This window comes from Salmo salar, chromosome ssa10 (assembly GCF_905237065.1).
Source record: "Salmo salar chromosome ssa10, Ssal_v3.1, whole genome shotgun sequence".
NCBI classification, from domain to species: domain Eukaryota; kingdom Metazoa; phylum Chordata; class Actinopteri; order Salmoniformes; family Salmonidae; genus Salmo; species Salmo salar.
This window is the reverse complement of record NC_059451.1, coordinates 42,217,592-42,232,153: the sequence shown is the minus strand read 5'-3', so window position 1 is coordinate 42,232,153 and position 14,562 is coordinate 42,217,592. Positions and strand designations below refer to the sequence as shown.

The 14,562-nt window shown below is 40.8% G+C and overlaps 1 protein-coding gene across 1 annotated transcript in view; it reads left to right on the top strand.

The window, feature by feature from the left end:
• Nucleotides 1–8,860: 8,860 nt before the first annotated feature.
• The window catches only part of podn (podocan), a 29,506-nt gene continuing 23,804 nt past the window's right edge, over nt 8,861–14,562 (top strand). Inside the window, exons 1-3 of the mRNA XM_014123320.2 lie at nt 8,861–9,126; nt 10,788–10,848; nt 11,195–11,563. Coding sequence (XP_013978795.1) covers nt 11,279–11,563 — 285 coding nt within the window. The 5' untranslated portion in view covers nt 8,861–9,126; nt 10,788–10,848; nt 11,195–11,278. The remainder of the gene's footprint in view (nt 9,127–10,787; nt 10,849–11,194; nt 11,564–14,562) is intronic.

Genomic DNA, 14,562 nt, shown 5'->3' with positions numbered 1-14,562 from the left:
TGAAAATAGCCTAACCAGCTCTGCTGGCAACAATTTCTAACCGCTTTTTTGCAGACGTTTACTGACACCGGCTATATTCAACGGGTGTTGTACACACGTCACGTAACGTTAGCTAACAAGCCAGCCAGACAACGCTAGCTACTGTAACTTACACAACAATGCCACAGTGCTGGAAGCTAACCAACCATGTTCAATGTTAGCTAGGTAACATTAGGCTCTAACTAGAACAGCACACGGCTCTGGGAAATTAATAATGTCAGCTATGGAGCTAGCCAGCTAACGTTCGCTAGCTGGTTGACAGTACACTTTAGCTTATGACTTATAAGCTAACTAGGTAAACAATGTACCTAGCTAGGTTAACAAAGTGTAAGTTCACACACGTCACGTTAGCTAACAAGCCAGCCAGCTAACGTTACAGTAGCTAGTTAAACAACAATGAACAGTGCCAACAATGCCACAGTGCTTGGAGATACGAGTAATAGCATCAGCTAGGGAGCCAGCCAGCTAAAGTTAGCTAGCTAGCTAATAGTTCACTTTAGCTTGAAATGAAACCCCTTTCTGTCAAAATTAGAAAACGTGTAATATCTGAAAATGTAGCTAGCTAACACTAGACTATCTTACCTGTATACATCATTGTGCATGGACGTGTCTCCCTGTCAGGAATGCCATGCCACGGTTGCCCTTAGCTTGAAGATGTAATCCGGAGACAGGTGTTTTCTGTAGCTATCATACTCCACTGATTTCTACTGATTTCAAAATTTGATCCTCCAGAAAGTGGAGAGCAACATTTATGCAGGTCCACTACACAATATAATTTAAAATAAGCCCCGTTCGACAGGATTACCAACACAGACTGACAAGCTTCTATGGCAAACCAATCCAAACTCCTCTCTTGGCATGTCCAGCCCACTCATTATCTCAGCCAATCATGGCTAGTGGGAAGGTTGCTATCTTTTTCTGCGGCTTAATTAACCAACTAGGCTCGTAATTTAACAATTTTATTCATTTTTACAGATGGCATACAAGTTTGTTATTAAGGCACATGAAAGTTCACATGTTCAAGAAGACACTTCTGCCAAAAAACGCATTTTGATAAAATGTTTTTTGTTTTTTTTACGTTCAAACGGCTCTCCTGTGAAGTCGTGACTTGCGACATACGCCTAGTTTCCTAAATCGGGTCACATAAGAGTCGATGTTTAGCTGTACCTATTGTGTGCACTCACACAGTTATATGCACAGTTATGTGCACAGTTAGTCTCTGTCTTTTAGATTACAGTACATAGCTAAAAATCCTAGGTCTCTCTAGCTGACTAAACTCCACTCCATGGTGAAGGAAGTTTCTTATTAACTCCACCAATGGAGTAGAGCAGAGACCAGGCTTTGTGAAATTCAGCTCCGATTTCATTGATTCACCCTGATTATGAAACTTTTCACTTGTACCTATGTTTGTCCACAGTAGTTGCGTGCCTTTCTTTGTTTTCTGAAATCCATACTTTTTCAATAAACGTTAATCAAATACAACCACTGACTGTTTCTCATTCCTGTTGCTCTAAGATGGCAGCTCAATTAATCTCAACAAGGAAACACTGGTTGTATTTGATTAACGTTTATAAAAACAAATATGAATTTCAGCAAACAAAGAAAGGCACGCAACTAGAGGGGTGGTAGGGTTAGGGGGAAAATAATAAAGAAGGAAAATATATTAAAACAAATATATATTTTAAATAATATATATATTTACAAAAATATATATATATGGCGGATTGGAAATTATGCAGACCATTATGGTGATAGAACCCACAATCTATCTGCAATATTTAAGCTTATCTACCCCCTAAAAAAATTACAGAGGACAATAATAGGTACAAGGTAAGTGTTTAATAATAATAATTTTTTTAAAGTATTGACCTTGGGTGAATTGATGTAGTCTGAAATGAATTACCACAAAGCCTATGTCTCTGCTCCACTACGTTGGTGGATTTCATCAAAAACTTACTTCACTATGGAGTGGAGTTTAGTCAGCTAATGTCTCTCTAAATACACTATGTCATGACCAAGCAAGCTAACATCAGCTAGCTACCTAGCTAATTCGCTTGCTGATGTTAGCCTAATGTTGTTAGCTCGTCCAGATAACTTACATGGCTAGCTAGCTAGCCACCACCACACATAGTGACATTGAAGTGCTAACCATAATGGCTATCATCATTAAGTGTTGGTTAGCCATGTAGCTAGCCAGCTAACTTAGCTGCAAGCAGGGGCGCAACTTTCACTGGGGACGGGGGAGACATGTCCCCCCACATTATGAAATTGCACCCCCCCAGTTTTGTAATTGTAATGTGATACAAAACGATGCAACGGTCTGCTTTAGGGCCACACGGACGCCTCTGAGCGGTTTCGAGTGTTTATCCGACTGGATTAAAAAACGATTATGTCCCCCCCCCACTTCTAAAACCAAAGTTGCGCCTCTGGCTGCAAGGATAGCTTGCTAACTTTAGTATTCTTGACAACTAAGCTAACGCTAACTTACATAAGTTAGACTATTAGATAGCCAGGCTCCAAAGCCATCCATAAAACACAGTTTTCGTCATTCATAGCTAGCTAGTTATCTTACCTCTACAATGTTTTCTCAAGTTTGAGGCAGTTATTGTAGGCTGCCACCTTCGCCATCGTGGGTAAGCAAAGCTTGCATTACATCGCCTCTACTGTGCTTGAAAGAGAACTGGTCACAGCAAACTGGTACTGTTCTTAGCCTGTTAGGGCTAGGGGGCAGTATTGACACGGCTGGATAAAAAACATACCCAATTTAATCTGGTTACCACTCCTACCCAGTAACTAGAATATGCATATACTTATTACATATGGATAGAAAACACCCTAAAGTTTCTAAAACTGTTTGAATGGTGTCTGTGAGTATAACAGAACTCAAATGGCAGGTCAAAACCTGAGAGATTCCTTTACAGGAAGTGGCCTGTCTGACCATTTCTTGAACTTCTTTTCCATCTCTATCTTTTACTAAGGATCTCTGCTCTAACGTGACACTTCCCACGTCGTCCATAGGCGCTCAGAGCCCGGGAAAAAACAGAATGTCGTCATTCCAGCCCCAGGCTGAAACACATTATCGCCTTTCTCAAGTGGCCGATCAAGGGACTCTGGGCTTATGCGCGTGACCCGACCGCCCCCGCCTTTGTGATTTTTTTCCTCTGTTTGCCGAAAAGGAGATTCCCTGTCGGAATATTATCGCTTTTCTACGAGAAAAATGGCGTAAAAATTGATTTTAAACAGCGGTTGACATGCTTCGAAGTACGGTAATGGAATATTTAGAATTTTATTGTCACGAATTGCGCCATGCGCGCGACACTTCTTTACCATTTCGGATAGTGTCTGGAACGCAGGAACAAAACGGCGCTATTCGGATATAACGATGGATTATTTTGGACCAAACCAACATTTGTTATTGAAGTAGCAGTCCTGGGTGTGCATTCTGACGAAGACAACAAAAGGTAATGAAACTTTTATAATAGTAAATATGATTATGGTGAGTGCTAAACTTGCCGGGTGTCTAAATAGCGAGCCCGTGATGCCTGGGCTATGTACTTAGAATATTGCAAAATGTGCTTTCACCAAAAAGCTATTTTAAAATCGGACATATCGAGTGCATAGAGGAGGTCTGTATCTATAATTCTTAAAATAATTGTTATGCTTTTTGTGAACGTTTATCGTGAGTAATTTAGTAAAATGTTAGCGAATTCCCCGGAAGTTTGCGGGGGTATGCTTGTTCTGAACGTCACATGCTAATGTAAAAAGCTGGTTTTTGATATAAATATGAACTTGATTGAACAAAACATGCATGTATTGTATAACATAATGTCCTAGGGTTGTCATCTGATGAAGATCATCAAAGGTGAGTGCTGCATTTAGCTGTCTTCTGGGTTTTGGTGACATTATATGCTGGCTTGAAAAATGGGTGTCTGATTATTTCTGGCTTGGTACTCTGCTGACATAATCTAATGTTTTGCTTTCGTTGTAAAGCCTTTTTGAAATCGGACAGTGTGGTTAGATTAACGAGAGTCTTGTCTTTAAATAGCTGTAAAATAGTCATATGTTTGAGAAATTGAAGTAATAGGATTTTTAAGGTTTTGAAAATCGCGCCACAGGCTGCAAGTGGCTGTTACATAGGTGGGACGAATTCGTCCCGCCTAGCCCAGAGAGGTTAAAGATTTTAAAATTGCCAAAGTTATCCCCCTCTATAAATCTGGGGATCCAAGATCTTTTACAAATTATCGCCCAATATCTGTACTACCATGTTTTTCTAAAATCCTAGAAAAATTGGTTTATAATAGTATGTTTAAACATTTAAATCAACACTGTATTCTATATGAGCACAAATATGTTTTTTGTAAAAACTACTCCACAGATATTGCTCTTTTGCAACTTGTGGATCAAATCTTTACAGCCCTTAACAACAATGAATACGCTCTTGGCATGTTTTTAGATTTATCGAAAGCTTTTGACACCAATTTGATTTGATCACACGATAATTTTTATGAACAAATTAGTGAAGCTAACTCAGGCATGGCCAGATTGTCTGAATGGTTCCAGATAAATGATTTATCTTTATATGTATAACAATCTAAATGTATTGTATTCACTAGGAAGAAAAATAAACATAGTAAAAAGAAGAGCCAGAATCTCATTTGGTGGGAATGAAATGGAACAAGTCACACCCACTTCCTCTGAGTTCTAATTGATTTAAAGTTATCCTGGAAAGATCATATTTAATTTGTCTGCAACAAAGTGATGGTTGGTATCATCAGAAATATTAGTGGTTTGGCTCATCAGGCTTGCTTCCAAACTCTATACAATAGCTTAATTTACCTGTATCTCATTTAATGTAATATTGTCGGGGCCAGTACATATGCCTCCTACCTACACAAATTACTCATCATACAAAATAATTGTTCAAGACTAGCCATCTCCTCTAATTACCTGGCTCCAACTGCACCTTTGTTTAAGAAACTCAATATCTTGTCTATTTACAACATTAATGTACGCCAATTATGCACTTTCATCTACAAATACTCATACCTCCCAGAAGTCTACCTAAACCCTTCAATGGATTCTTCCAGGTTAATTCTGAAATCCATCGTTACAACACAAGACACTGCGATAACCTTCTCTATCAGATACCACCATACTCAGGAATTATTATCTTCACATTGCTAAAACATCATCATTCCTCAATAACTTAAAGCGAAGACTGGGGGTCAGCCTGATGAACCAAACTACTCAGTAATCTCCTCCATATAGCCTAACTTTCACACACTCACATGCATACCTACACACACACATTTAAACAAAACAAATACTTTTTAAAATGTTTGTGATTACTGATCAGTTAATTTATACATTTATAATTAATAGTTTTGTTATCTGTTTTAACAACCCGTTTTTATTTTTGTACTTATGTATTGTATATATTTTTTTGTGTTGTGGTTTTCATATAAGCCCTTGGGCTTCCAACCACACCTGCACACCACTTTTTGTTGTTGTTGTTGTTTTTATCTGTATTGTTGTTAATCACTTGTTTTCTTTGGTGCAAATAAATTAAACTCATTTAAACTAAACAGTCTCCTCCATCTCCATTGTTTTCACAAATACTGCTTTGATAGGAACGTTTTTTATCTTTCACGACATGTCTCATACTCCGGCCATCATCGTTCAGTTTGTGTGTACAGCTTGATTTGATTGGCTACTCAATTACAGTAACAAGATTATTTGTAATTTGTTACTTCCACCCCTGCATACAGGCCCAAATCAAGGCCTCATAGCCCCAGATGGGAATGTGGCTCTGCAGACGTGCACGGCCAGTCTAGTCAGACTCTCTCTTCACTTGACTTTAAAGTGGATACATGTTACATCATCATGATGATGTGGCCAGTGACACTTTGCTTCTTGAATGTCCAATATCTTGAAAACTTGACTGCTGACATGCAAAACATTTTGTGACTCTATCAACAGTGGACTAATGAAAACAATGCTAAAAGATAGTTTTTGAGTGGAGTTCCCCTTTAACACATTTCAATTTGTTACATTTTAGTCATTTAGCAGACGCTCTTATTCAGAGCGACTTACAGTAGTGAATGCATACATTTCATACATTTTATTTTTTATTTTTCTGTGCTGGCTCCCCGTGGGAATCGAACCCACAACACATAACACTCCTTCTCTCCCCTCCCCCCCCCCATTGAAAGTGTTTTTTAGTCCAGGACTAGGCTTAATATCTGTCTGGGAAACTGCCCCAAAGTGATAATAAAGTTGATAATTACTTCTATCTATCTAAATTCACAGTTTACAGCCCTATGGACAGCCATAGGAATCATGAAGGAAGCCACTGTGTCATACTTTATAATTTATTTTTGATCCAGGTTTAGTCCTATAATTTATGTGACATAACTCGGGCGGAATGTCCTTTGAGAAGTGTCTTAGGGAATATGGAAAAATAGGCCTGCTGATAGTGGAATTAACATAATTTGCGATACAAAGACATTTTCACTGAAAGCAGATGTACAAACACCATAACGCTTAATGGGAGGTATAGACTATGTAGACAGAGACCCTTCTACACAGCGTGTGAGTTATTAGGCCATATCCTGTCTGTCGCCTCTTTCTGGCAGACTCTTGTTTCCTGTCTATATGAAATGTCATCTTCAAAATAAATGCCCTTTCAAGATAAATGTGGATTACATGAGTTCTCTATAAATACTTGTTTTCTAATACTGATCAGTTTATAGGCTCATATTGGTTGCAATTTTTGTTCATCTTTACTAAAGCGATTATTTCTTTAATCTCAAGCACTGCAGTTGTTCAATGTGATATAATGAGAAAACAGGAGAGAATGTTTAGGCCTTTGAGGGAACAAATTGCTAACACAATGTTACTGCCATTCCTGGCTCCCTGGTTCATGATAACTCTCTCTTTGTAGCGGGCTCAAAGAAAAAACAGGGAATGTATGATTCAGCAACATCATCTATTTGAAGTAAAATTACTTTTAAGTTCATCCAAGATACTTTCAGTCCAATATATTCACTCAGTTTCGCTGTGATACTAATCTCTGTTGATTCATGAGCAATATATACAGTACCAGTCAAACGTTTGGACACATCTACTCATTCCAGGGTTTTTCTTTATTTTTACTGTTTTCTACATTGCAGAATAATAGTGAAGACATTACATTATGAAATAACACATATCGAATCATGTAGTAACCAAAAAAGTGTTAAACAAATCAAAATATATTTTATATTCTTCTAAATAGTCAACCTTTAGCTTGGCACACTCTTGGCATTCTCTCAACCAGCTTCACCTGGAATGCTTTTCCAACAGTCTTGATGGAGTTCCCACATATGCTGAGCACTTGTTGGCTGCTTTTCCTTCAGTCTGTGGTCCAGCCCATCCCAAACCATCTCAATTGGGTTGAGGTTGGGTGATTGTGGAGGCCAGGTCATCTGAAGCAGCACTTCATCACTCTCCTTCTTGGTCAAATAGCCCTTACACAGTCTGGAGGTGTGTTGGGTCATTGTCCTGTTGAAAAACAAATAATAGTCCCACTAAGCGCAAACCAGATGGGATGGCGTAATGCTGCAGAATGCCGTGGCAGCCATGCTAGTTAAGTGTGCCATGAATTCTAAATAAATCATCAACAGTGTCACCAGCAAAGCACCCCCACACCATCACACCTCCTCCATGCTTCATGGTGGGAACCACACAAGCGAAGATCATCCGTTCACCTACTCTCCGTCTCACAAAGACACGGCGGTCAGAACCATAAATCTAAAATTTGGACTCATCAGACCAAAGGGCAGATTTCCACCGGTCTTATGTCAATTGCTCATGTTTCTTGGCCCAAGCAAGTCTCTTCTTCTTATTGGTGTTTCTTTGCAGCAATTCGACCATGAAGGTCTGATTCACCCAGTCTCCTCTGAACAGTTGTTGAGATGTGTCTGGGTCTTCCTTTCCTGTGGCGGTCCTCATGAGAGCCAGTTTAATCATAGCTCTTGATGGTTTTTGCAACTGCACTTGAAGAAATGTTCAAAGTTCTTGAAATGTTCCGTATTGACTGACCTTCATGTCTTAAAGTAATGAGGGACTGTTGTTTCTCTTTGCTTATTTGAGCAGTTCTTGCCATAATATCGACTTGGTCTTTTATCAAATAGGACTATCTTCTGTATACCACCCCTACCTTGTCACAATATAACTGATTGGCTCAAACACATTAAGAAGGAAATAAAATCCAGAAATGTACTTTTAACAAGGCACACCTGTTAATTGAAATGCATTCCAGGTGACAACTTCATGAAGCTGGTTGAGCGAATTTCAAGAGTGTGCAAAGCTGTCATCAAGGCAATGGGTGGCTACTTTGAAGAATCTCAAATATAACATATATTGTGATTTGTTTAACTCTTTTTTTGGTTACTACATGATTCCATGTGTTATTTCGTAGTTGTGATGTCTTCATTCTTCTACAATGTAGAAAATAGTAAGAATTAAGAAAAACCCTTGAATGAGTAGGTGTGTCCAAACTTTTGATTGATACTGTATATATACTGTAGGTACTGTATATACATTTTCTTTCTTTCTTTCTTTCTTTCTTTCTTTCTTTCTTTCTTTCTTTCTTTCTTTCTTTCTTTCTTTCTTTCTTTCTTTCTTTCTTTCTTTTTTTACAGAACAAAACTAATTGCAACATGAAATGTTTTCATTACCATATAGGGATTGGTAAAAACCTGTCCCAGACGACTAAAAAAATAGAAGCAAGAAAGCAAAGAATTCTGGGCTTTTGGCTGTCCTTCAGCTCAGTTTCCTCTCCCACTCTCACTCTCACTGTTTTCCCTCTCTCTCTTCTCTCTTTCCTTCTCCCCTTCTTTCTCTGAACTTTCCCTCTCTCACTCCCACTCTCCTGTCACATCTGGTGGAGATCTGGATCTGAACTGACCAGGGCCGGCCCTGGGAGTGACTGTGTAGTTACTGTGGCTCCTCTCTATCCTGCTATGGGACTGTCTCTGGCTGGACTGGAAACCAGACTGCATTGCCTCTGTCTCTGTCTCTGCTAACCTCCCTCTGTCAGAGAAGGTAAAGAATGCATGTATACTGGAGATCTTCTGTAATATTTCAGTTTGTATTTATGCATGCACCCTTGCTACTTTATACGTTAGGCTCTTGTTAGATAATGCTACGGTGGAATATGATTGTCAGTTCCATAGTCACTCTTTCATGGCACTTTGAACATGTGGACCAGAGCTTTAAATAGATGCTCTGTATATAGATGTAAGATCTTCATTTGATCACCCTGTTGCAGGAAAACTGCAATGGTGCAATTTTAAACGTATAGCATATTTGAGGTTTAAAAAGGTTTCTGAAGTTTGTTATATCTACTTTGAAATTTCAGACTTGATTTTCCCTAATGAAAAATGTATCAGCCCATACAAAAATGTCCATTAATTATAATCCACATAATAATTCACATTTCCTGTTGCTGCAGAATGATTTTCCTGCTGTAGCAAACTGGCTCAAGTTATATGGCTCTCATGTGGACAGAGTCTAATGTTCCAAATGCATTATGGGCTGACTGTATGAATTGATAATGTGCCACCAATCATATAGCATTATAGTAGTGAATGACTGGATTGTTTATGGACTGAGTGGCAGAGTGCCAACCATTATCTTAGCGAATAATAGTAAGCTGTGCAAGTGCACAGCGGTCCAGATGTGTATGAGCTTTTACAGACTATCACGTAAAACGTATAAATAGATTATGTAGCTGAGATTTTAATTTCTCAGCTTTCGAGTCATTGATTAAATGTTCTTGTGTTTTTAAGTGTGTGAACTAATCATTTAGGTTGGTGTGAGAATGTGATCAGTCTGTTTATGAGTAGCATAGTGCATGTGGGGTTTAATGGGTTCCTGCTATATGCGTTGTGCATTTGTTATTGCCAGAGTGGGTGGTATGTGTGTGGGGGATACAGCACTATACTCAGGGTCACATGTTTTTCTCATCTGACGTGAACACAGACACTTGGCTGGTGTTCAGACACAATGTGATTCCCCTGGTTCTGATACAGCACTATACTCAGGTCACGCACGCACGCACCCACGCACACACACACTAACACACACACCACACACACACACAGAGAGAGAGGTGAAGTAGTAGTGGCTCTCCAGTCCCTCAGCAGGATTGGAAAGACTGGTGCTATGCGCTCTGGTAGATGAATGGTTTTTAAAGGTTAGCCAGGAGAGCAGAGTGCCTGTTTGGAACATGTCCATCAGCACAAGAGAAGGCAACTACACTGCAGCTCTCTTTCCTGACTGACCGTAGTACACCGTGCCAAAGCACTGATCTCAATGGAAGCCTACTTTCTGCCTTCTGGGAGAAGAATAGCAGCACCGCACTGTCTTTATTGTAAAAAAAATAACAACAGACTTTGTGTATATTTCACTCAACTATATGGAAAGTAGTCAACCTGAATTGGACAAGAAATTTTAATAAAAGAGAACATGAATGCTGGGTGCTGTAGGTCTACCCATAAAATCAACACAATGTATGAGAGAACAGATTTGAAAAATAAGCCAAACAGGAACAGAATGTCTAACAATCCTCAACAAAAAAGCAGGCGGTTTGTTGTCCTATCAGTCCTTGCAGGTGGTCAGAGGGTGGCCAGCCCTGCTCAGCACTCGAGGGTTGGTTGTTGGGGCAGTGGAACTAAAATTGAAGATGTTTTTTATTGTCACAGATAATACACGTCGTGTCCTCCTTCGCCAAACCACTGCCGGGAGGCCTGCTGTTCTGACAATGTGAGCAACATGAGCTACCTTCTGTAGTACACATCCTTTTATATTTTATCTCTCCTGTCAAAATATCATTTGGCTATGCAGGACCATTGATCTATTTGCTCAGTATGAAAAAAGTATGAAAATGTATGCACTCACTACTGTAAGTCGCTCTGGATAAAAGCATCTGCTAAATGACTAAAATGTAAATGTAAACATTTATTTTCTGTTGAAAACCTCTATAAAGGCAACATTAAAAATGTGTCCCTCTTATTAATTGTGATATGTTATCTATTGGCACTGATTACACAATATCTACTTAATATATCCATGCTTTGATGTAACACACTGTTATTAAACTGTTTTCCAGACCTATCTGACCATCGGTGGTACAGGGCAGCTCAGGTAGGTCAGGTAGCTGAAGAAGTGAGACGACCAGGCACCACCAGCAGACATGGCCAGGACATCTCTGCTGCAGGGCCTGACTGTGTTGCTCCTGGCCTGGGCTCTGGTGCACTGCCAAGCCCCTCTGGAGCCCCAGGAGGAAGAGGAAGAGGATGATCCCATGGAGGAGACAGAGATAGAAACCTTCCTGGTCCCGGTCGTGGCGAAGGTGGAGCCGGTGGTGTGTCCTGGCGAGTGTAGCTGTACAGAGGAGGGAGCGGTGGACTGTGCTGGGGTTGACCTCATGGATTTTCCTAGTGAGCTGTCTGAGAGCACACGCATTCTCTCGCTGCAGGTGGGTCATACACACCCAACACCCACATTCTCTTCCCACAGGTGGGTAATCACACATCCATTAGACCGGGGGGTTTAACATATGGCCTGCCAGCTCGATCCAGTCTGTGAGGGGGTCCAATCCGCCCCTCGGGTGATTTGAGTTAAACAAAACACATTGTTCTTTTTGGGGGGGTGCGGGGGTGGCTTGGAAACAAACTATACAGTACCAGTCAAAAGTTTGGACACACCTACTCATTCCATGATTTTTCTTTATGTTTACTATTTTTTACATTATAGAATAATAGTGAAGACATCAAAACTATGAAATAACACATATAGAATCATTTAGTAACCAAAAATGTGTAAATATATTTTATATTTGAGATTCTTCAAAGTAGTCACCCTTTGCCTTGATGACAGCTTTGCACACTCTTGGCAATCTCTCAAGCAGCTTCATGAGGTAATCACCTGGAATGCATTTCAATTAACAGGTGTGCCTTGTTAAAAGTTATATTGTGGAATTTCCTTCCTTCTTAATGCGTTTGAGCCAATCAGTTGTGTTGTGACAAGGTAGAGGTGGTATACAGAAGAGACCCCTATGTGGTAAAAGACCAAATCCATAGTAAATTAAAATGGGGCCGGAGCAGAAGGCAGACGTTTTACGTGCTCCCAACCTATTGTGTTATGTGTTTGTTTGTTTATCTGCGTTGTTTGTGACTTATTTTTTTACTCATTTTGTACATAATGTTGCCGCTACCGTCTCTTATGACCGAAAATAACTTCTAGACATCAGGACTGCGATTACTCACCACGGACTAGCAGAATCCTTTTTCGTCTTTCACGACTCTGACGAGCCCGAGGCGAAGGATATACGGCTCCCTCGGGAACAGGCCCCGAGCCCCATGATCTGCGTGAAGAGGAGGCTGAGAAAGAGAGGCCAGAGAGCGGGCTGCCAGCTGAGAAGTTGAAGGCAATCGAATAAACTCCCAGTTCCCTCAGTTCTGCTAGCAAACGTGCAATCTTTGGACAATAAAATCGACGAGTTACGCTTAGGATTAAACTACCAATGCAACATTAAAAACTGTAACATCTTATGCTTCACGGAGTTGTGGCTGAACGACGACAACATCAATGTACAGCTGGCTGGTTATACGATGTACCGGCAGGATAGAACAGCAGCGTCTGGTAAGACAAGGGGCGGCGGTCTATGTATTTTTGTAAACAACAGCTGGTGCACGATATCTAAGGAAGTCTCATGCTATTACTCACCTGAGGTTGAGTTTCTTATGATAAGCTGTAGACCACACTACCTACCTAGAGAGTTTTCATCTGTATTCTTTGTAGCTGTTTGCATACGACCACAGTCAGAGGCTGGCACTGAGATAGCATTGAATGAGCTGTATTCCGCCATAAGCAAACAAGAAAACGCTCACCCAGAGTCGGCGCTCCTATTAGCCGGGGACTTTAATACAGGGAAACTTAAATCAGTTTTAACAAATTTCTATCAGCATGTTAAATGTGCAACCAGAGGGAAAAGAACTCTGGACCACCTATACTCCACACACAGAGACGCATACAAAGCTCTCCCTCACCCTCCATTTGGCAAATCTGACCATAATTCCATCACCCTGATTCCTGCTTACAAGCAAAAATGTACAGGACTAAGATCTAGTCGTACTACACCGGCTCTGAGGCTTGTCGGATGTGGCATGGCCTGCAAACCATTACAGACTACAAAGGGAAACACAGCCGAGAACTGCCCAGTGACACGAGCCTAAAAGACGAGCTGAACTATTTCTATGCTCACTTCGAGGCAAATAACACTGAAGCATGCATGAGTGCACCAGCTGTACCGGAAGACTGTGTGATCACGCTCTCCATAGCTGATGTGAGTAAGACCTTTAGACAGGTCAACATTCACAAGGCTGCAGGGCCAGACGGATTGCAGAACGTGTACTACGAGCATGCGCTGACCAACTAGCAAGTGTCTTCACTGACATTTTCAACCTCTCCCTGTCCGAGTCTGTAATACCAACATGTTTTAAGCAGACCACCATAGTGCCTGTGCCCAAGAACACTAAGGTAACCTGCCTAAATGATTACCGACCTGTAGCACTCACGTCTGTAGCCATGAAGTGCTTTGAAAGACTGGTCATGGCTCACATCAACACCATCATCCCAGAAACCCTAGACCGACTCCAATTTGCATACCACCCCAACAGATCCACAGATGATGCAGTCTCTATTGCAGACTCCTGAACATCTAGTCAAATGGCTACCCAGACTATTTGCATTGCCCCCTCCCCCTTCCCCTCTCCACACCACTGCCACTCTCTGTTGTCATCTATGCATAGTCACTTTAATTAACTCTACCTGCATGTACATACTACATCAGCTAACCAGTGCCCCTGCACATTGACTCTGTACCGGCACCCACCTACAGTCCGTCATTACTTTAAAACACGAAAGTCAGTCAATCCGGAAAATGTCAAGAACTTTGAAAGTTTCAAGTGCGATCTCAAAAACCATTAAGCGCTATGATGAAAATGGCTGTCATGACCGCCACAGGAAAGGAAGACCCAGAGTTACATCTGCTGCACCGGATACGTTCATTAGAGTTAACTGCACCTCAGATTGCAGCCCAAATAAATGCTTCACAGAGTTCAAGTAACAGACACATCTCAACATCAGGCCTTCATGGTCAAATTGCAGCAAATAAACCACTACTAAAGGACACCAATAAGAAGAAGAGACTTACTTGGGCCAAGAAACAAGCGCAATGGACATTAGACCGGTGGAAATCTGTTCTTTTGTCCTTTGGTGAGACACAGAGTAGGTGAACGGATGATCTCTACATGTGTGGTTCCCACCATGAAGCATGGAGGAGGTGTGATGGTGTGGGGGTGCTTTGCTGGTGACACTGTCAGTGATTTATTTAGAATTCAAGACACACTTAATCAGCATGGCTACCACAGCATTCTGCAGTGATACGCTATCCCATCTGGTTTGCGATTTGTG